Source organism: Bombus flavifrons, chromosome 3, assembly GCF_040668555.2.
Source record: "Bombus flavifrons isolate JBK064 chromosome 3, iyBomFlav1_principal, whole genome shotgun sequence".
Taxonomy (NCBI): domain Eukaryota; kingdom Metazoa; phylum Arthropoda; class Insecta; order Hymenoptera; family Apidae; genus Bombus; species Bombus flavifrons.
The window spans coordinates 664725-688500 of NC_138444.1; the positions used below are offsets into that span (position 1 = coordinate 664725).

Consider the following 23776-nt stretch of genomic DNA (forward strand, 5'->3'; position numbering starts at 1 on the left):
ATGTGTGTCTAACGTTTGAATTTTTAAACACAAGGATGAGAAAAAAATACAGCTTCTTTATAGGTGATACAATGCCTGATTACGAGACGTGCGACTTAATGAAGTGAGCGCCGAACTCACCATTGTTTGAGTAGCGATTGTCATTTTTTCGATTACTACATTGGGCTGCCGTCGATAGTTCGGCAATCGTCGCTAAACACCCTGTATATAATATTGTATAATATAGTTATATAAATATAACAGATAAGAGTTGGTTGCCAGTACTAAGACGTATGCTGCCATGGACGCACAATTATAGGCAGGATTCATTCAGGTAGCGCTATCGATAGTTTTTTGCAAATATCTGAGAAACTAGGACCGTCCGCCACTTATATGTAAGGAAAAACTTGTTCAGAATTATACCCCGACAATACAGTCGTTACCCACCCAATAAAAAAAAAAAAAAAAAAATACAGAAATATTGAAAAATTATTGAAATCATTTTATATTGGTATATCAATTAAGCCCCGAAAACTGATTGAATAGCTAAAAATTAATTATATTCAAATATGTATACCGTGTACTGCAATATCATTATATTATTATAATACAACGAGCAGATTGCAAGTAATTTGAAGTTGTCAAGTTAAATGATTTATACGTTATACTTCATATTAAAAGAATACGATATATTTAACATACAAGATGAAACATATTAACATGATTGCACAAAATGTCCCTGATTTTTATTAATATAAACAAATTTTTAAACAGGAAAAGATAGGATATGCTGGGGACGAATATTATGGTTGTCAAATTATTCTTGTCGAGATTAAATTTTTTTTTTAGATTGAAAATCTCTTATTATTCTTTTATGTAGAATTATTTACTTTTCTATTATTTAAGATATTCAATTCACCTTGTTATAGCAATATGACCCTGAAACGATTTTGACATCAAAGTTTAAACCAGATTAAGCATCTTTTATTCTTGATTGTATTCGTAATCGCCACCATGGATCGATGGAGATTTGGAGGTTTGCTTGTATCGTATTCTATTCGTCATGAGGACCAAACTTGTCTAAGAAACCATAAATCGCAACTCAACCCGCCTTTTTGAAAGATGATGGTAAGGTACCATTGACATTATTTACAATATGTCTATATTTCGCAGCTAGATAGAAAGTGAATAGCGTAATATTAATGAGAAAATAGGAAATTATTCTTTAGTACGTGAAATAGTCAACCTTAAATACAAACACATAATATCAGTGTTTTCAATATGTCTTCTTCAACGCTATTCGATTCTTATTTGAAAGATCTTTTCATACAGTGACTATTTTTGTAATATGTATTTGAAATTATGGAGTTAGTTACTTCATTCTATTTAGAATGGACAATCTCACATGCTAAGAGATAATTACCAATTTCCTTATTAATATATCACGTTATTTACTTTCTACCTGACTGCGAATTGTAAACGTATTGTAAATGTCAATGTATGAATCAACGAAACCTTAACATTATTTTTTAAGTAAACTGTTACGACTCGTGGTTTCTTTGATAAGTTTGATTCCCGTGACGTGTAAAATACTACGACACAAGCAAAAATTTGATCTTCAATTACAATCTCGCAGCAATTCTTTTTAACAAATCTCGGCCGATCCGAAGGTGTATGTAGAATTGCGTTATGGTGGTCGTAACGCTTGGTTTCTGATTACCCTATAGACACGTAAATTTTATTAATTAAACATTTTCATGGAGTAAAGTATGTAGTACAAAAATGCTCTTTTCACGTACATTTTCATCTAATTTGTTTTTTTCAGCGAAAACAATGTTTATTAAAATACAATACTTCGTTAATCTATTCCTTCTTCCAAGTCTTTTAAATTTGGATACATTTAGTAATTATCAGTTTTTAAACGACGCTACACTTTTAGATGGAAGCGTATCCATATTTTATATCTTCAAAATATAATTATTGTTCTATTTTGCTTGTTCTACGATCAAAACTTGAGCTTTTTACATAAATGTGCAAAATTTATAGAATTTTCACTTGCTACATCGAAAGTTAATATTCTCTTCTGTCTTCTCTGCCTAAGCGACCTATGTGTTAAGATAATATAACCTAATTGGAGGTTATGTTATTCAGATTATTGAATTTACATTTATAAATTTATATGACTGAAAATATATGATTCTATGTAAATGATCGATGATTTGAATACAAAAATAATTTGCCAAGCATAATATCAAACCTCATAACTTTTTCTTCAATCACTTTTTCATAACATTAACACGATAATTTTAGTAAGAAAAAGTTGACCTCGCCAACCATAATGTGATATCGTCAACATCGTCTACTATCTCATTTTAAAAATTTGTCTTGATAGAAATTCATGGTCAACAACATATTTTACGTTAGAAATGGTCGAGAAAAATTTTTGCAGAACATATATTTACAATTTCCTATAACCTGAAAATAAGAGTGGTAAGCATAAATTAATATGTGTTATTTCCATTGTTCTCAGAATAATGATTCTTTTATGAGATAATAAAAAATATGTGCGTGAGTAACTTTCTGTTAAATTAGTATCAATTGGGTATTGGTCAGACCGTACAGAATGAAAAATTGATACGCTTCTTACTTCAGGCATTCTATAATTTAGAATTATTTGTCTGTACTGTGACGTGTAAAGTTTGATGTCTATTAATTACACTAATTATGAAAAGTTATATAATTACTGCTTGTTCTTATTTAACACAATTTTTAAGAAATAATATTAATAATTATGTGCTGTGACTTTCTTGTAGAATATTGCGAATTATTTTTAATTGCGATATGTAATTTTTTATAACGATGGTACGTAAAAAAACAGAAGAAAAATGGAAAAAGAAAGATCAATCAGTGAAATTGACTTTGAAAACAAGTTTAGCAACTTTTTTGAGTAGATATATCGTATGCACGTAAGCGCAGAACCTCGAGTCGCGGCTTTGATATTCAGCCATACCTTGAAATTAGTTCTGAAGGCCAGGAGGATGGGAACGTTGATGACTATTCGTCGTGATCGAGGTTGTGATCGAGGTTGAGGTCGAGGTCGAAGTCGAGATAGTCGTTGTGATGGAAGTTGAAATCGGAGTCAAGGTTGAGGTCGTGATGGAAATAGGGACTCGGCGACGTTGGGATTCGGAAGCCGTGTTGTTCTGCTGGGATGAGTTAATATGCCGATGTGTCAGATTCGCGGTCGTTGTCATCGATGGTTCGCTGCTTGACTGGTTGTTGTTAACTTGATTGCTGTTACTGCTGTTCATTGGTAGTAACATTTGACCATCGCCATGAGTCGACGGCACACCGTAACTTCGCAGCCGATACTGCCGTTGTTGCATTGAGGGACAGCGGCTTCTAGCAAAAGTACTCCTGCGTTGTTGCCCACCCGTGGTACTGCGTATATTAATCCCAGGCTATCATCAGTATTTTCATTATTTCCTGCAAGGACCTGTACACGACTTCTTTCGACAGCATTTGGCCTTTGCCTTGGTATTTCTCTCACGTAGCGGCATTTTCTTATTTTCTGTTCAACTCGAACGTATCATTAGATCAAACTATACGCGTTCGTTAAGCTACCTAACTCTTTGCTCTTTTTCATGATTTACCACTGTACGGGTTGAAATTAATTGTCGTCGCAGAAATTCGAACTTTTCTCTAATACTTATTTTATTTTAATATTTATTCCTTTCTATATTTCTCGTATACTTCTGAATCACGATCACATGCTAATTATACGTAAAATACTGTATGCTTTGTTTATTTCTAATGTTACTCGATGTATTTTCGTTAATTACATCACAATTACGTAATTATAAATATGTACAAACATTTGTATGAATTGTTGACACATTCGTTAATGGCAAAAAGATACTGTACGTATAATATAGGACAAATGATCGCAACATTGATAGATTTTCAGTGCAATTGATATCCTTAGAATTTCTGCGTCGATTAAAATATTCATTGTCATGATAAAATATTGATTGGCGTACAATGAACATTAGAATTGTATAGTGTCGGAAAATATTGCAGAATAGTATCAATTTACAGCAGCGCACTTACGATACACAATTTTGTTTTCGTTATACACGAAACAAAAATTGAACTTGCAATTGATCTATTTACATCACCTTTTATTATCAAAGGACACGTTTAATAAAATATATGATACATTAGGATTAGTGTGAACATTAAGATTTACTATATATACAGAAGCAAACATGCACGGCATGCTTTTAGTTAAAAGAAGCAAATGCCTTAAAAAATAATTGGTTTTACACACATACACGCACACGCACACATATAAAGATTAAAACTGTCACGGCATGCAACAAGGCATGCATTTTTTCATATTTTTTATTTGTCACTTAGAAAAGAAAATTCATCTGAAAACGCTAAAGATTGTACTGTAAATTTAAAATATCCAGAAATCCAAAGGGTTAAACGATTATAACTTTTCCATCAGTTAGATATAAAGCCGAAACTTCCGAAAATGTCCATGCTCCGATACGATGGAAATTTTGAAAATAGATTCTTCGTAAGCAAAAAAAATGTTTAAAAGGAGGATTTTTAGCGTTTCGTAAATTGAAACGCTTTTCCATTTTTCCTAAACATAACTGAAACTTCTTCATATTTCGACATAAATCATTTTTTTCTTATGGTCCGCACACCATTTTTCACGTAGAATTAATTGTATGTTTCTTTAGCCACTCGACTGTTATTCAATGATTACTCAATTTCTTGGCGAGAGAAAATAAGTTAATGCGATGCAACATTTCAGAGATATTTGCGAAATTCATTTGTACTTATTGTCACTACTCGTTACCGACGAATTAACCCTGAATTACGAACTAAAGTAACCACAAGCAATGTTACCAACGTGCAATGTAAACATCATCCATCGTGCATACATAGATATATAGGCCGATATATAGAAGAAAAATAAAAAAATGTTAAAAAGGTGTCTTACCTTCGAGTTGCCAAACATTCTTCTCCTAAACATTGTTTTTATCTAAATGGAACCTACATATATCAAAAGTTTTGGTCCAAATCGGAGCACGAATGTTTTCGGAAGAGATAAATATTTATACACTATAATTGAATGAAACATCTATTTTAGCAATAAATCTGGTATTATTAATTTATTATTTTACTTATTGTCGATAGTGTGCAGCAATTATGATTTATGTTACTAAATTGTAAACTTGTGACATTGAAACAAAATAAACAGATGAATTTTCGACGTAAGTAACATAAAACGAAGGCGATGTATTTTCTTACCTCGAACTGTGACTCATGAGGACTATATTTCTGTAACAGCATATAATGGATCCTGATTGTTTGGAAGCGAGTGATGAAGTGTCGACGTCGATTCACACACAACACAATAAGCAGCTCAAGCAATTTTGTTGTATTTCTTATGTGATTAAATGTTTTGATTCATATTGAAAATAACATTAATAATAAACTGTGACTGTATAAATATACAGATTAAAAGTTGAAATAAAATAAGAAAAGAAATGTCGAAATATATATTGTTACAATTGAATATCAATGAAAATTAAAGGATTACGTTAAAATCCCCGACATAGGTTTTTTCAAAGGTTTCACCGATATGATTCACCAACACCAATCTAGATCGACAATAGCTTTGACCAACAATAATTTGCTTGATAATAATATTTAACCGACAACATTAAGTAATATAAGACCTTACATTAATTTGTAAATGTCTTTGGATTAGGTTATAAGGGTCCTAATGTTTTGGCATGGCATCTCGTAGCCGATAGCGGGTGGCCGGTAGAAGCGGTTTGGGTTGGATTTTGGCTCCTCCGCCTTTCTCAACCAGATTTGGAATCGGCAAGCTTCTAGTTGGTACAACTTCCCTGTGGGAACGCAGGCTGGCCGTCTGCCAAGATGCCTTACCCTCATTCAGACATATCCAGTCTTTTGAGCTAATTGGCTTCTCTATTATTTCCTTCTGTCACCTCGCACATCCCCGTGTATGGGTATGAGCAGTAACGCCTTCAGCAATCCATATCCCTATTCCCTTAAACCACCTCATGTAATCCACCACTTTCTTCCAATATTCGCTGAACTCATCAACCCTTGTAATCGGTGAAAAATGGCTAATCGCTATAATCAACCCATTTATGTTCCCTACTATTACAGCCTCCTCTTTCTTTCCATTTTATCCACCTTTATGCTCCCATCCATAACCATAGTTACTAAGCAAAGTTGCTGTTTACACTAATGGGTGATTACCCTTTTCCTTTCTGTTTTGCTGGTGCTTCAACAACCACCGCCAATCCTGCCTCTCCCTCTATCTAAGTTTGTAAAAGCAGGTCTTGCGGTGCTCTTGAATTATTACGTGAAAAGATTTATCTATATAAATGCAAGAACATATCTTTTCAACCTTTCTTCCTCTCACCCTCCATTTCCACCTTAGTCACCATCGCTATGCCCGCTGTCGTCCTCCATCTCCATTAAGTTCACCACAACCTAACCGAACCCAAACCTAACTAATTAAAGATCTGTATCTTTATTTTTTAAATATGTACAAATAAAAGAATATCTATATTTTATATTTCTATATAAATATTATAGCATTACGTTTCAATTTATTTTATTAAAGATTTGTTCTCATCTTTCTTGCTTTTTTCGAATGTTCCTATCTACTTACCTTTAACTTATTTATCGTCATACATTATTGATAGTGTATAATTGATAGAAAGCATACATCGATCAAGATTGATGTTGGTGAATTTGTATCAGTGGAAACCATATTGATGAAATCTGCGTCGGCAATTTTAACGTAATCCAAAATTAAAGTTTCTTTTGTAATAATTAAATTCTTTAAAAATATATAAAGATTCTGAAATTTATACACATATTTTAAATACACCCAACAATAAATTTTTCATATTCTTAAGTTGTCAAAAATTTTTTAGTACAATTCAAAAGCTTGAATGTAGAATCAATATTTCTCGCGAATTTTCTTAGTAAGAAATATGTTTATACGTAAAACAAGTAAACAAAAAGTAATCGTAAAAAATATACTTGGTTACATTATTTTTTCATATTTTTATATTATTTTCTCATCATCGCTATTTCTGATAATTGAGAAATTAAAATATAAATGAAGCAGAAAGCAAAAGATATGATATTAAAGATATTTTGACATGTAATAAACTGAGAGAATGAAAAAGAAATGAGAAAATGCGAAATCAAATATGAATAGTTGGAAAAAACGGTTTCTAATTAATTACACACTTTCTCCTTTTTAATACTACGAACAGATATACTCGTATATGTACAGAGTGATTTATAAATGCATGTCAATATTTCAAGAAAGTAATGTAGAAACACAGGAAAATAAATAAAAAACGTCCTATGGACATATGTCTTACGTCCTTAGTTTTCGAGTTACGAATAATTAAAGAAAGTGTTAACAACGTCTTCGCAAACCGATGGATAGGGTAAGATAGATCCATTATATAGCTACCATGATCTAAATCCACTTAGGTTTTTGTTTTTGGGGCTATTTAAAATCTATTGTATATTCAACGCAAGAGAACAATGTACAAGATCGACAAGAAAAGATACAAAATGGATTTGAAACTACTCGAAGAATATCTGGTATTCTTTCGAATGACTACGAAACTCATTATTAACCGTTTGAGTCCCAGGAGTCTTTGAAAAAACAGGGTCGAAAAATCCCGAACAGCGCGGTAGCGCTTGTCTTAGTCGATTGCGAAGAGAAACTAGCGGTGCAATACCGCTCGTCATATTTGTTATTTTTATGAAATACATCTATATTATTATATATGCGTGCTATTAGTTTATAAATATTTCAAGTTTTGTTCAATAGAAATTATTGAGAAGATAACAATGAAATACAAAATATCGTCAGTCGTCCGTAGCGTTCAAATGTACTGAGGCTTTTCGACACAAAAGCTAAACAGCGCGATCGTGCTGCTTGGGTCTCAAACATTAAAAGACATGCAACAACATGTGTTGAGGTAAGAGGTGGACACTTCGAACAATTTCTTTAAACATCCATACTTCGAAATCTAAAGTATTTAGGGCATATGTCCATAAGACATTTTGTATTTATCTTCATGTGTAGATTTACTCCATGGAGTATTGACAAACATTTATGAATCAGCCTCTATACAGGGTGGTTGGTAACTGGTGGTACAACCGGAAAGGAGGTGATTCTACGCGAAAAAAGAAGTCGAAAATATAGAATAAAAAAAATTTTTTTTTTAATTTTTCCATCGAGACAACGATCTACAGTGAGATCCGTTATAACGAGACGTGATAAAGTGCACGCGTACCGAGCGAAAATTCAAAGTCGATTTTCTCGAAAACAAAGCCTCAAACGAAAAATTTTTATTCTATATTTTCGACTTCTTTTTTCGCGTACAATCACCCCCTTTCCGCTTGTACTACCAGTTACCAATCACCCTGTATATATTTATAACAGATATGAAAATAATTAATCCTTCTTTTTTTCATTTAACAGGATATTCAACTTTAACAAATGTAAAATGTTTGTTCATGTTTTTTTAATAAATTTTATCAAAAATACGTTAAGGCAATATTGTCCACAAAGCACTTTCCTTAACTGTTCGTATACAATTTTATGCAAAATTGAATCGAACTTTTTCATTATTCCTATGCAGACAATCAAGATATGCTTATAAATACAATAGATGCTTTTCACATATGGTTACGGTGATACATTGTGGAATATTGGCATATTGAATGGAATAAATTTAATATCCTTCTTGGTAAATGGCTTTCTGCATTCTATACTTTTCATTAGAAAAAGGCAAAGACAAAAAAATTATAATACTGCATATATACAGCAGTAAGTTTAAGTATACTGAAGAACTAATTTGAACAAATCTTAAAAAATCAAGTTAAATGAGTTTTGAATTGATAATTCAAACATATAACATACTGTACACTATTCTTCCAAAAAAATTAAAAACTCCATTGACGAAAATCCTCATAAGTAAAAATAGGGATTAATTATAAGAAAAGAAATAATAAAATACAGTTGTATAGATCTATAAAAAAACATACATGTACAATGTACATATATAGAAAGATTCCATCTTATTTTTATTTTTTCAGAATATACTATTTAATGGCATTTAGTATTTGATGGCATCAACACATATGTATATGTCGGAGATGAAAGGACATCGGGACTTCCCGTCTGGAATGTTGGAAAAAATCCCAATACCCTAGTCCAGACTTTTACTATAGCTACACTTAAGTAATAAAAATAAGAAATAGTTTTAATGTTCCGATCTGGCTTTATGACGATGGGTTCGGGCTCGAAGTGACATAGCGGGTCACTGGACGTAGCCACGGTCACGAGAGGAACGTGTACCTGACAGATATGGAATGATTATATGGCTCTCCTTAAAAACCAAGATTTACCCGAAAAGTGGGAACAGGAATATATAAGGGCAGTTCCACTTGGATTTGGGGTTGGAGTTCTTGCAGATAAGTTTACTTGTACGTGGAGTCATACGTGTATCACATCGCATTCGTCATCCCGTTGACCGTTCGTTAACGAACCTGAGGCCATTGTCACTAGCTTCGCGAGTGCCTAATCGCCGTGATTAACTGTCAAGATTGTAACAACCCTATTATTGCAATAAACTACACCTGTGTTGTACCGCATCAATGGCTAATTCCCGCGAAGATACATCTGATGCCCATAACCTTACTCCCAGTGTTAATCCGACATATATTTATACAAAACTTCACAAGTGCAAGCTAGTTCATTGATTTATCAATTTGAAGATAAAGTAGTAATCGTGATATAGCAATAATAGTTATTGGTTTGATGTACTTTTGTTTATGTAGTGTTACTTCTCAAGAAAAAGATACAGACTTTGTTATGTTTCCGACGGATATACACTGAAAATTGGTTAAAAACAAGTGAAAAGATATCAAAAATGGCATAATCATGAGTGAAAAAATATGAAGATTAATCTTGCTTCATGAAGAAAAATCGTTCATAATATAGAATAAATATTCATATATTTTTATGGATTTTTAAATTTGTAGTCAACGTGAGTACACAAAGATGGTGCTATTGTTTATATAAAAGTAGATTAGTTATTTAAATTAACGATAATGCTGAATAATATAGTATCAGAAAGGAAATAGTATAAAGTATAATTGTGTATGTTACAGATACGAATTCTTTACAAATTCAAATAAAGAGGTTATGTTCTGGAACAAAGGGATTCCAATATACATATATAGATACCTATTATTTATGTGTGAGTTGATCATATTCAGCAAATGATATAATATAATATAATAGTAATGTGATAATTTAGTCTAATTTGGTTCACAATTTTTTTAATGTGAAAGTTAATCTAATAAAATCAATAATAACTGAAGAAAAGATCAAAATTTGATAGCATGAATGATATTGACACTAATTGAAACTCAGGTTCTGATGGATAGCCACTATCTACTTATTAAGTGCTGCAAATTCATTACGTCCAGGATTCGTTGGATTATTTTCAATAAACCCCTATCTTCAGGAACTTTTCCTGAGACATGGAAATTATTTAAATGTATTATCTAAATCTATACCTAAAAATGATAATCTTACCTATGTTAAAAATTTTAGACCTATTAGCATTCAAAATCATGTCTAAAATCTTGGAAAGATTGGCGACCCACAAGTTATATTATTTTTGTAGAAATATAATTATCAATCAACAATATGAACACTAACAAACGTTCGATTAAAACTAATTTGGTGGAGTACTATCAGTAGCTGGTTGATCACGTAGATAAAGGCACATAAGTCGATCCGATTTATACCGATTTTCGTAAAGCTTTCAATACCGCTAGCAGCTCAATTCTCACGACTAAAATACAATTACTTAATTAGGTACAATTACTTGGACATCTTTGAGGATCTACTTTCGCGATTTAGGAACTTCATTAGGACTAGGATTCAAATAGTCAAATTTAATAACTCCTTTTTTAGAATTATCAAGATTAACTCTGGTATTTTCCAGGGTTCCCATCTAGCCCCATTTCTATTTAATTTATTTATAAGTGATATATCTGAAGTCCATAACTTTGTAAATACCTTCTTTATGCTGATGAATTAGAGATCTCCCATAGCACCGGTAATCCATTTTATATCTACTCTATTAATTCAACAAGACCTACATATATGTATAGGCTCAAGGACTGGTGTACAGCTAATAAATTATTCCATAATATAAATAAATGTTATATCATAAGATTTACAAAAAATGCAACATTGTTTTTTATTATTCTCTAAATGATCTAATTCTAAGCTCTCTTTACCCAATAAGAGATTTTTCCTGAATTTTTCCTTCAATTTTTCCTGAACACTACAAGTATGTTATTTCCCGCAGCTATATGTAACCTATAACCTATGTGTAACCTGTACGGGTGTTCGGCTAGAGGTGTAAACAAATTTAAGGAGTGATTCTTGAAGCTAAAATGAGATGAAAATCAAGAATAAAAAAAATTGTTTTTTCAGTTTTGTTTTTAGTTATTGACAATTAAAAATTGGCCGAAATATCTCTGTGTGCTTACACGACCGAAAATGGATCAGTCTAAACACCGGTGTGTACAGGGATCCTCAATTCGTGCGATATATGGATATCAGCTTATTTCGTACAAGTCGTAGAGAAGATTATAACATTTGAAGAAGTAAAGCATCTTGTACGATGTTTTCTAAGGAAAATCGTAGATTAGACATTATATCTGTCCACTCATTAAAATTCATAACAGCATTTCGAAAACCGCCTTATGAAATTTTTAAGTAAAGAGAATTAATGTTTCCTTTAAACCATTGTTTCCATAAGTAATTAATAAATAATGGCACATATAAACAATTTTTGTAACTTTTTTACATCTGTAGCCGAACACATTGTATATATCTATAGAACTGCTAAATTTTTCTGTAATACAAGCATCAAATGTATGTACATATATGTATTTAAATACGTAATTTGGTCGAAATAAGATAATTTTCCATATTAATGATGATTAAACTTAAATTTCAGAATTCAAGATCATTTCGTGGGTCTTAGTATAGCAGATCGTTGAATTTGTTTTGGCGTCAGTTACAACTATGGGAAGTCCAAAATATGTGGTGTCATTTAAGAAAGCCAAGAAGATCTTGACTTTTTATCGGGAAAATTTTTTTGGAGCGGATCGAAAACTGACTAACTTTTGTTCAAAACATTTCATTGGTAAATTATCAGAAATGCCTAAAAAATGGTAGTTAATCTTAGAAGATATACCCAGTACATATATTTCCAAATTTTAACATAAAAAATACAACATTGCATCTAAAAATATAAAAGTAAAGTAACTTTAAAATTGTTTAAGCATCTCCTCTATAAGACAAGTAAATACGTCCGTCTTTCTTATTAGCACACACATACAACTTTTATATATGCCAATTTTTCACAAGTTATATAATATAGATGTTATTTGTTTTTGACATATCAAACTCAATAGTCCAATGTATATTGCATAATGACAAAAAAATATAGATTTATACGAAAATATAGCTGCTAAAATGTGACCTGGTACATGTTATTGACTTTCATTGATTAAATGTTTAGTTACTGCATTAAATAAGCTTACAAATATTACTCATCTCTTTAACACGTTGACGCCGGCGTGCGCCATCGGCGGGTCACACGTGTCTGTCCCGAGGGGCGGCGATGGGTCACACATGTATTTCACAAAGTAGGTAGTGACCCAGCGCCGCCCCACGAAGCAGGCAGTGAATTCGGGCGCCGGCGTCAACGTGTTTTAAGGAAATAGTCTATACTTTCAAGTGTTTTTGGCAATAGAATTGAAAAGTCGTCGACGTACTATTAATAAAACAGTCTGCAACTAGTTAATAGATGACTGTTTTCTGGAAGATCATATATCGTTGTATGTATATCTTAATTTTATTAAATTACTGTATTAGTGGCTATTCATTACTTATTATTGTTCACATTAAAAATAGAATCGATTCTTAATAAATTCTTCATTGAATTGAAAACAAATGAAACGACCCTCTAAATAATTTTTGATAGGATTAATATGGTAACATATTCTAAATACTAACTACAATACTATGTAATTTCTATAATTCGTATTCACATATTTAAAAACTGCGTGAACGAGACAGCATATTTTACTTAATTGCATGAATGACTTTGAGACTTGTTACATGTAAGTATATCATCTTACATAAATAACGACTAATACAATATATTTAATGTTTGATGTAATCATGATTTATTTCTTAAATATAAAAAAATATTCATTTAATTATACTTTAAACCTGTTGCATATTTCCGGCATCCTGTAAAATAATATGAGTACTATTTTTTATTTTTATCAATTCATGAAACACAAAAGTTTGTACCTCTAAATGGCAAAGAAAATATTCTACAGTTTGCTTAGATTTGTATCTACACAGCAAAAATATAAAACCATTGAACGGACTATCAAATGTTCAATTGATATTTTAATTAAGCGATATAACCATTTCGATTAATCGAATTAATCTTTCGAATTTACCTACGCATATGTACGCAAGAATAGTATTGCGATATATATTTTTAAGAAAAGAATAAGAAGTGATCTTCATTAAGGATGTAACGTAATAGAAAATTTCGATGTAGAAAATATATTATTTATAAATATTTCTAAATATCTTTAAATTATTGGTAGAGTCAATGTGATGCGAAGAAGCACTACACGTGATAATTTTATGCATAATATTCATGTTATGTACAAATATATATTTACATACATAACTAAAAAATAGATTGCCTTTGAATTTTTGTCATAAAAGCTGTTCCCAAAAAGAAACATGAACTTTAATATGCTTTAAAAAGATTCAAATACAGAAGTGAATAAGAGAAAGATAGATATTTATATAGGCCATTTTTATATATCAAGCATATCCTACATCAGTGAGACTACACGCTGCCTCTATGATGGTGCAAAACAAGATAAATGACATTTTAATATTCTTGCAAAAGTGGAAAGAAGAAATATATAAATACGTGTATGTATGTATACATATTATACATACACATACACGTGCGCACACGTGGATGTAAGAAGGTAGCAAACATAGGACGCTTAGAATATCTACAAAAACTAAAGACTAAGAAAAAAATTCACTTAGACGTAATAAACATACCATAAAATTACGTTTAAAAAATATATTTAAAGTGCATACCGAAGCAGCCTGGTTATATAATCTGGCCAATTATCTGGAAACATCACGAGAAAGAAGCCGACTGCTATAAAAATCATTCCTGCCAATTTCATCCCCATGAAATGGGCTCCGTATAAAAGAACATCCAATGCTGTAACACCATAATATTACATAATTATTGAGTAATTATAGATATTAGCTCAATTAATGTCTCATTTTTACCGTACCAGCAGATACAGGTACAGCGGTGATCAATCCTAGCGTAATGAACAGGTCGTAGGTCAGAGCAATACTGAAGTTACCAAGCATGTTTGCAACTATCGAATAAAAACAAAATGTAACCTTAATATCTATCTCAAACTCTTATTTCTGATATATCCAGAATACCTCAACGTAAGGAAACATACCAATTCTTCGAATTATTATATAAAAAGATATGAATAATAATTTTTGAATAAAGGACGCGAAATAAGATTACTTGTGATCACTTAGTCGGGATAGAACATGAGCTTTTTTTAAGTTTTGCGAAACCGTAGAGACAATCATACTACATCAATTATGAGTGAAACGAAGAATTAATATTTATAATAATTTCTCTATGAAGCAAGTTCAGTATCTTGCAGCGCTTTTGCAAATCGTATTTCTTATAAATAAGGCTATATATCGTGATCAACATGAGTTTAAGTACCGAGAATGCATGTTTTTTAGAGATATTCATCTATAATATTCATATCTGAAGGATTGAAAATAACTGTTTAGACAGAAACTTTTAAATATGTATGAATCGTTATAAACTAAAAAATATATTATTAGAATCTTATTTTTTTAACATTTCATTTTCGAACATTTACAACTTTGGAATCGACATTTTCAAAGTTACTGTGAAACATTTCTTATGATAATCGCAAATCAGTTAATGACAAATTTCTTAAACATATTTTTAACAATAATTAAATTGGAACATTTAGATCTGTGAAACGTGTTTCAAAATTTTCATTGGCTACAAAATCTTCTTGAATAGTCATACTTAAAACATTTAATGACTCATATTAATTACACTTATTTGCAAATGAATCACATATAAAAGCTTGATATAAAGGATAAAAGATAATCCAAAAAATATACTAATATATTAATAAAACGCAAATGATTTTTGCGGACGGAACGATCGCGGTGCGTGTGCCAAATTTGTATAAGCATTGCTTATGGGCTGTTAGTTAATAATTATTTTTGGAAGCAAAGGATTAGAGGAAATACTAATGAGATAGCTGTCGATATGCTGTAATGAATTTTAATGAGTAGACAGGTACAATGTTTAATCTACGATTTTTCTTAGAAAACGCCGTGCAGGATGGTCTACGCTTTTAAATGTCATCATTTTCTGTACGACTTGCACGAGGTAAATTGCTACTCATATCCCTGTGCACACTGGTGCTTAGACTGACTTATTTTCAGTTATGTAAGGAGGTTTTCTCGCACACAGGGATATTTCGGTTAATTTTTAATTGTCAATAACTGAAAACAAAACTGAAAACACAATTTTTTATTCTTGATTTTCATCTTATTGTAGCTTCAAGAATCACCCCTTAAATTGTTCTACACCTGTAGCCGAACATAATATATATATATTTACAATAACATAAGATATAGGTACAACAACATAAGATAGGTTGATTTAAATATAAATAAAGAACTATCTTATTGTAGCTTCAAGAAATTAAATTGTTTTACACCTGTAGCCGAACATAATATATATATTTACAATAACATAAGATATAGGTACAATAACATAAGATAGGTTGGTTTAAATATAGATAAAGAACTATAGAATAAGAACGATTATATAAAAAACAGATCTTTTGTATTCTCCAAGGGAAAGTAATAAAGCATTACTATTTATACTATTTAATACTATATTACTATACTATTTAAGTTTCTCCTTAAGAGTTTTTATCTTGCTTATATGTAGTGCTCAATCAGCGGCGAAATTTAAACAAATGTTCGCAAGTATGTAAAAATATTTAAGTTGCAAAATCATAAAGGGTTTATTTTATTATGATACGAAGAATTCATATAATCAAACCTATATCTTGAATTGGTGTGTATTCTGGATAGAAGTTTAAGATTAAAATTAGTAAAGGTACTAACCTAAGTGCAAAATGCTTGCTGAAAGTAATGCCGTCCATGGCAATCGTCCCCAGTGTATGCTTTCTGCTCCCGAAAAGTAAAGAGCCAAACAAATTGGCCATAACAACGCCGCATTACACAACCCAATAAGAGAAAAGAATAAAGACATTTGACCAAATGTTGTTTCTCCTATGACTTTCTTAAACAGCACCTAGTTTAACATTATATTTCCTTCCTCATATGTTCCACCGAATTATTTTCAGCATTTGTTTAGAATGTATATTGTCAAATTATAAATTAGATGTAACTGATATTATCCAAAATTATCGATCTCTTAATATTAACTTTTACCTTGTAAACTGCCGAACCAGCTGCTGCCGATGTTGCCAGAACAACGCCACCTAAAGTTGGACTTCCAGTAATGCCATCCATGTACGCTAAAAGTGCAATTCCAGTATTGCATAAAATCACTGCTACTATCTGCAATATTCATAATTGTCACATAACAATTTCATCAACAGTGTTAGTTTTATTAGGCAATTAATAGTTACAAATTGCAGACAGCTTTTATGAAAACATCTACTAACCCTCACTCCAACAAATTGCTCATGAAGGATCACCCATGATAACAAATATACACAAGATACGTTGGTTGCGAAAAGTGCCATTACATCGGTAGCTAGTAGTATCCTGAGCGAATAAATATACATATAGTTTGTAACTACCCAGAGACCACAAAAAAGACTACATCTGATCAAAAAACGACCACCGGTAAATCCTTTGTCGCGGAAACCTCGTAAACTCTCTGCAATTATTTCAGATGGAGTATTACATTTGATTCTTGCAGATTGGCAAATGAAGTAAACTGGGAAGTAAAGAATTTCCCAATTCGTACAAAACCAGGTTGTGAAGAATGGAGCATTGTATGAAGCTGTCTGAAAAGATATAGATAAAAATTTCATGGTAACATCGTATCGAAAAAATTGGTTACTATAATTCCTGAATTGCTAAATTTGTATACTATAATTATCATTTTATTCATACTTTACTCAAAAAAAATGTATTGCAATTCACAAACATTTTCTGCCAATTTCTAATATGGTACCCACCCAACATTTTTGTTTACTTCTGAATACTCGTAGATCTATACAAGAAAATATACTCGTACATTTTACGTACGTACAGTAGTAACATATATAGATATAAATTCTATATCAGATCGGATAAACGATCAAATATGTATAGATTTACTTGATGAGCAATTGACAAAACATGCTATTCACATTATACCAAAAAAAAATTGGATTTTTAGCAGGATATTGTATCCACCTACGATAAGACTGTACAAAATTATTTTTGTTCAGAAAATATAAAAACTCTGGATTCGCTCGTCAGGTTACCAAATCTGAATATTTTTTTTCTTTTTTTTATTTGGATGTATTTTACAATCAATTCTCATTGAGAATTATAAGTAAATTATTTTAGCGTGGTACTATAACGTGAATAATAAGTGATTATCGTATGTTTGATTTTAGCTAAATCTAATGTTTAAATCTAGAGGGTAATGTCTTTTTAGCCTGCGGATCTGATCCGTCGTGTCAAGTAATTGAGTAACTAGTGCGTTTTGGTGGTTGTTAATTCTTGTGTTATATCTATTAATGAATTTGGATATTTCTTCTTTAACTGTATCTTAAGATCGCGATGTATTGTTTCGTTGGTAACATACCAAGGTGCATCTATTAGGGATCTTAGAGTTTTTGATTAGAATCACTGAAGAATTTCTATGTTGGAATTACTCGCTGTTCCCCATAGTTGGATCCCACAGTTCCAAACAGGTTTTAATATGGCTTTATATAGCATTATTTCACTCTGCACGCTTAAGTTGGAACGTCTGCCAATGAGCTAGTAGAATTTTTTTAATTTTAATTTAAGTTGCTTGGATTTATCTAAGATGTGTCGTTTCCGTGTCATTCTTCTATCCAGAATCATGCCCAGATATCTGACTGAATCTTTGTATGGGATTGAACATTATTTATGGTCACCTGTGAGCAGGATTGTTTTTGCAGCGTGAAGGTTGTATGACTGGATTTATTTTCATTTATTTTGAAGCGCCATTTGTGGAACCACTTCTCCATAGAGTCGAGACCTTGTTGGAGAGTTGAGGAGGCAATTATCGGGTCTGAGTGGGATGCCAATAAAGCTGTATCATCAGCAAATGTCACTGTGGTTATCTCTGTTAAAGATGGTAAAACGGCAATGCGTATGTTTAGCGTTATAGTCTCCTCCAATTATGAATCTATTGCCCAAGTCTTCGAGGAAGTTATCGAAGTCTTCTTTGGAAATACAATGTCTAGGAGGACAGTATACTGCTGACGTGGTGATTGGACCATGCCAATCTTCTATCGCTAGATTTGTAGCTCGGGGGTAGTCCTTCTGGAGTGATGGGAGCTCATAGTGTTTTATGCTGATCTTGATGATAATTTCAGTGTCGCCGTGAGCCTTCCCACTGGGATGTTGAATATGATAAAAAGTTATAACCGTTTATTTTCAGATAATTTTTATCAGCGAAGAATTTTAAGACTTGCTGTTTTAAAAAGAATTCTAGTTCATATTTATGCTGAGCTAGACCGTTGGCATTCCAAAGAGCTATGTGTATTGGTTTCATTTTACGTCGGAGTGTGTTAATTTGTCCACGATGATTGTGAGCAATGATAGCAAGTTATTGATTTGCTCTGTTTGTTTCGCGATTAATTTTTCAAGCCTATTGAAGTTATCCGTGTTTCGTGAACTGGGAACACTATTTTGTGAATGATCACTGTAGATTTTTGGTCTGCTTTGATTTTCTTGCGCCATCTGTGCATAGGAGGTTGGAGGAGTAGTGAATTTTTGTGGAATAAGCACTTTGTTGGTTAAGTTCTTAATTCTGGGTTTAGGGTACTTATTTCTGTACAAGGCCTTGTAGGCTGTGCAACCTTTATAGTTCACAGGATGCTCTCCTTGACAGAGGATGCAGGAGTTTCTGAAGATTTAGTGCACTGATCTGTGGAGTGAAGACCTGCACATTTAACGCAGCGGTAATTGTGGTTACAATATTTCTGTGTGTGGCCGTGCCTTTGGCACCTTTTATATTGAACTATCTCTTTTTTTATAAAAGGTGGTTCAATTTTTACTGCAGAATTCATTAAACGGTTGATGTTATAGACTTCTTTATTATTTGGCTTTTGCTTTAAATCAATAAAGAATAAGTATAGCGGGTTTTTTGTGATACTATGCCTTATATTGCTAATGTTGGTTACTTTATGGCCATGATTTACGAGTTCAAATTTCAATTCATCTAAGATAGCTGAGTGGTGAATGTTGAGAAGTGCCACACGAAAAGGTTTTTCTTGTTTCAAATGATATGTGTAGAAATTTGCGTTCAGGGTTTTTAGCAACTTTGTTAGTTTTCTATAGAAATCTGAATTAGCCAGCAAAATTTTTACCTGATTATCTTTTATTTTAAGTTTGTAATCCTCTTTGTTAACATCTTTCTCGATAGACTTTATTATTGTTCGTATGTCGATGACATCATCAATGAAGATTGGTAGGGGGGGAGGATCTTTTTGCATACGTTGATTTGTTCATGTTTCAACTACGTCCATAGAATCGTCTGTAGTTTCTAATATTACGAATCTGTTATACATGGTAACATGGCTTGCTGACGATTCGTTCCGACTAGTGTTCACATTTTTTTTCACTATATCTAGCTTACGTGTTTTGCTGTTGTTTCTGTGATTTGAAAGATGGGACAGATTATCCTTTTGCCGCGGTGCAGTTATAGTTTTGTTCATGAGAGCCTGATCGAATTACTTGGACCATCTTCGAGCTAGTTAATTCAAATTGAAATAACTAGTCGAGAGGCTATGATTTGGATTAAAGATTATAAGTGTCGGATTTTCCACGAGTAAGTTTAGTAAACACTTGCTTTATTTCTGTTTCAATTCACTTTAAACGGGAGGTGGTCACTTATTGTATTGTAAACTTAACTGAGCACTAGACACATGTCTACACGCTTCGGCAGTCGACGACAGAATGAAAATCTAAATATAATAGAAAATGTGTGGGCAGATTTAGCCAGGTGTAGTTATGGAGGAAGAAAGCAGTAGAGGGGTCCATGGCCGTAAAGAAAGTTCCAAGGTGGAAGCGTATATGTTGGCCGCATGGCGTGCGAAACGACGTCCGAGGCCAGGACGTCGTAGAAGAATAAACTCTGAAGAAAACTTTCCCTTCCGAGGATCCCGACACATATAAAAAGAGAAACGTGGAAAAACTCAATGTTCGACCGTTTGCGGAGAGACGCGATCGCAAAGAAGCGCGCCAACGAGAGCTTTGCATTACTAATGGACGCCACGAAATGATCGATCCCCTATTTCGGTTAAGATAATAGAGATGGTTGAATCGATGCTAACACTTTGTTAACAAATTAAAATATACACTTTATTTCTAACAGCTTCAAATACGATAAGTTTGCGAATGTATCGCGTGTACAAAGATTTGTGATCGCAAATTAAGATGTTGACGGGTCAAAAAAGGTAAAGCAATTCAAACTTCTGTGACGATGATGCCTCGGAAGAAAACTGGTGCGTCTAAGGACACGAGATAAGCGGATTCGTTGATGACAACTTTTCGTTAGGAAACGGACATCTCTGCTAATTGGCTAAGTTACAAGATTGGTGAGTGTGCTAGCCGCTTCCGAGAGAAAGTTGCTAGTGGGAGGCATCATATATGAGAAAAACCAGATTTCCCGTACTTTCCTGGAGTGGACAATAAATTCAAGGAATACTTCAAATTAAAAAAACATTTGTTTGGTCTGAAGGACCTTAACTAGAAAACTGTAGAGATGTATGGTGGGTCCTTAAGCTTATTGAGTGTATGCAATAAAGATTTTTAGACATCTGGCGGCCATCTTGTCCGTGGGACAGAGTCCGCTTTGTGTAGCAGGCCACGGGACGTAACACTCAGATCACTCAGATCACTTCGTTCAATTCAGTCAGTCAGTTCAGTTCGATCAGTATCGACATCGCATGAGCTCGACGTGCATCACGTTACGTATTCCGACCTAAAACCACGCGCACTGATCATCTAAATAAACATTGTTGAAGTTAAACACCGAGTGCTTTAATAACACCCTACACGTTCTCCACTTCAAATTGGTGACCCCGACGTGATCAGAAGTGAGAAGAGGTGCATGTGTAGCGCGACTTAAACAGTGTTTCTGCGAGTCAAGAGTCTTGAAAATGACTAGCACTAACGGGGCTAAGCAAGCGACTAACATGAACGACAGCGTAGACGCGGTGAGTACATCGCTCCGTATACCGTAGTTCTTGATGCTGCAATCACAGTTCGAGACTACCCGCATTACCAACGACAAGGCAAAATTCCACACCACCGCCGTGAATCTTACCGAACGGTATATACAGCTAGTCGAGGACATACTGTTCTACCCGCCGGAGACAGGGCGGTACGAACACCTGAAAAAGGAACTCATTAAAAGACTCTGACTCAAACAGTATGAGAGTACGGAGGTTGCTCGAGGACGAAGAAATGGAAGGACGCCGTCCCAGTTCTACAGGGACTTGAAGAAGCTAGCACCCCATCAATCTCAGAAGACCTCGTTCTGACGCTCTAGAAAAGCCGTCTTCCGGCAAATACGCAATGGGTGCAAACGTCCTGATTGAAATGGCAGACCGGATCCACGAGATATGGCCTCAATCAGGACGAATGAATAGTCGCGGTAGGCGCAGGACGAACGACGGCGGTCAACGAACAACCGAAGCGCGTCTCGGACACGATGCACGACAGGATAAAGTCGATTGGAGACGCAAATTAGCGCGATGACCCTCAACAGTAGTCGCCGACCAAAATCCCGTTCGAGAAGCCGCAGATCGCGTTCCAGAGAAAGAGAGCAGCAGTCCAGGCTATACTACTACCACAGAACTTTCCGTAACCGCGCAAATAAGTGCCATTCTCCCTGTAACTGGAACGCAGCGTAGGACAACGGTGTGACATCTGTCCACATCAGAGACCAAGCCCACACACCGCGGGCACGATGACAACCAGATGTCTACACATCCTTAGCGCGTACTCTCAATAGACTTAGGGACCCACCATCAATCTGGGCATTTTCATAATTAAGGTCCTTCAGACCAAACAAGGTTCTTTTATTTCAAGTGTCCTTTACATTTATTGTTTACCACGGGAAGATACGGGAAACTTGGTTTTTCTCACTTTCGGTATCTTCCGTTAGCAACATTCTCTCGAGAGCGTCTAAGATCCTTCCTAGTCCACCAATCTTCTTATGATCCAATCGAAAGCAATGTCTATCGCCCTCACTTTTCTAGCCAAAATTGTCCTTAACGAATCAGCTCATCTCGTATCCTTAGACACACCCATTACTAGCTTTCCTCCGCCACAACATCGTCACTAAGCTTCACTTATTCTCTATCTTTAGAATAGTCAACATCTCTTTACCGAGTTTCTACCCTTAGACCAGTCGCGTACTTAAGTTATACATACGCGTCAGTGTAATTAGGTTCTATATAAAGTTGTTGGAGTGAATTGTGATTTATAAGAGTCAATTCAGTGTGTATTCCATTGTGATTACTGAATTCATAATAAGGTTTGATAAAAGAAAAGTTAAGTTGTGTCACGGCTCAACCTTCTTGTTTTTATCATCTAACCCTCAAGTTTTCGTGACAACGGCTTCGTATCCCGCCGCATTTTCGTGACAGACAGGAATTCGAGGATGTCTTTCTTCGTGGATACGGGCGCCGGCCTATGCGTGTAGCCGTGAAATAAACTACGCGGACCTGCGATCGAATACGAATACGAACTGTTCGCGGCCAACGGGACACGCATCGCGACTTACAGTACTATACCGGTGTCCCCGAACCTATCTCTTCGACAGGATTTCAAATGGCGTTTTGTAGTAGCGGACGTTAACACACCCATCGTTGGAATGGACTTCTTGAGCTACTGCAGGTTGCTCGTGGACCCGCGAAACAAACGCTTCATCGAAACGACCACCAACCTGTCGTCGACGGGATACTCGGCCAAGTATTCTCATCTTTGGTTTCGGGTGTTTTCCTGAGTGTAAATTTAGCGCTATACAGTACCCGGGCACCCCATAGGGCCATAGGGGTTGGAGTTACGTCCAACCAGCGCACAAGGCACCCAGTGCCTTGCTACCTGGATTAGCTAAGCCTGGCAGGGGCTGTCGCTCGTCTCAGATCGAATTCGTCTCTCCAGGACGGTTCCGGAGCAAGTGGGACGCTGCTCACCCGCCGAAGGCCACTCGGGGGAGCCAATACCCCTTCGGCC

General features: G+C 34.0%; 1 protein-coding gene across 8 annotated transcripts in view; it reads right to left on the reverse strand.

Moving 5' to 3' along the window:
* Window positions 1–23776, reverse strand: part of LOC138178157 (solute carrier family 35 member F3) — a 77435-nt gene that overhangs the window by 31919 nt on the left and 21740 nt on the right. For 3 of the 8 annotated variants that reach the window (XM_069109690.1, XM_069109686.1, XM_069109689.1), the window contains exons 5-9: window positions 17005–17352; window positions 16769–16897; window positions 16439–16628; window positions 14518–14607; window positions 14312–14441 (exon numbers count right to left, since the gene is read on the reverse strand). In XM_069109690.1, the coding sequence (XP_068965791.1) occupies window positions 14312–14441; window positions 14518–14607; window positions 16439–16628; window positions 16769–16897; window positions 17005–17352 (887 nt within the window). Of the gene's footprint in view, window positions 1–2989; window positions 3421–5307; window positions 5338–11670; window positions 12186–12737; window positions 13424–13751; window positions 14237–14311; window positions 14442–14517; window positions 14608–16438; window positions 16629–16768; window positions 16898–17004; window positions 17353–23776 lie in introns of those variants that run through there. The other 5 variants (XM_069109685.1, XM_069109688.1, XM_069109692.1 and 2 more) reach the window with 5 other exon arrangements.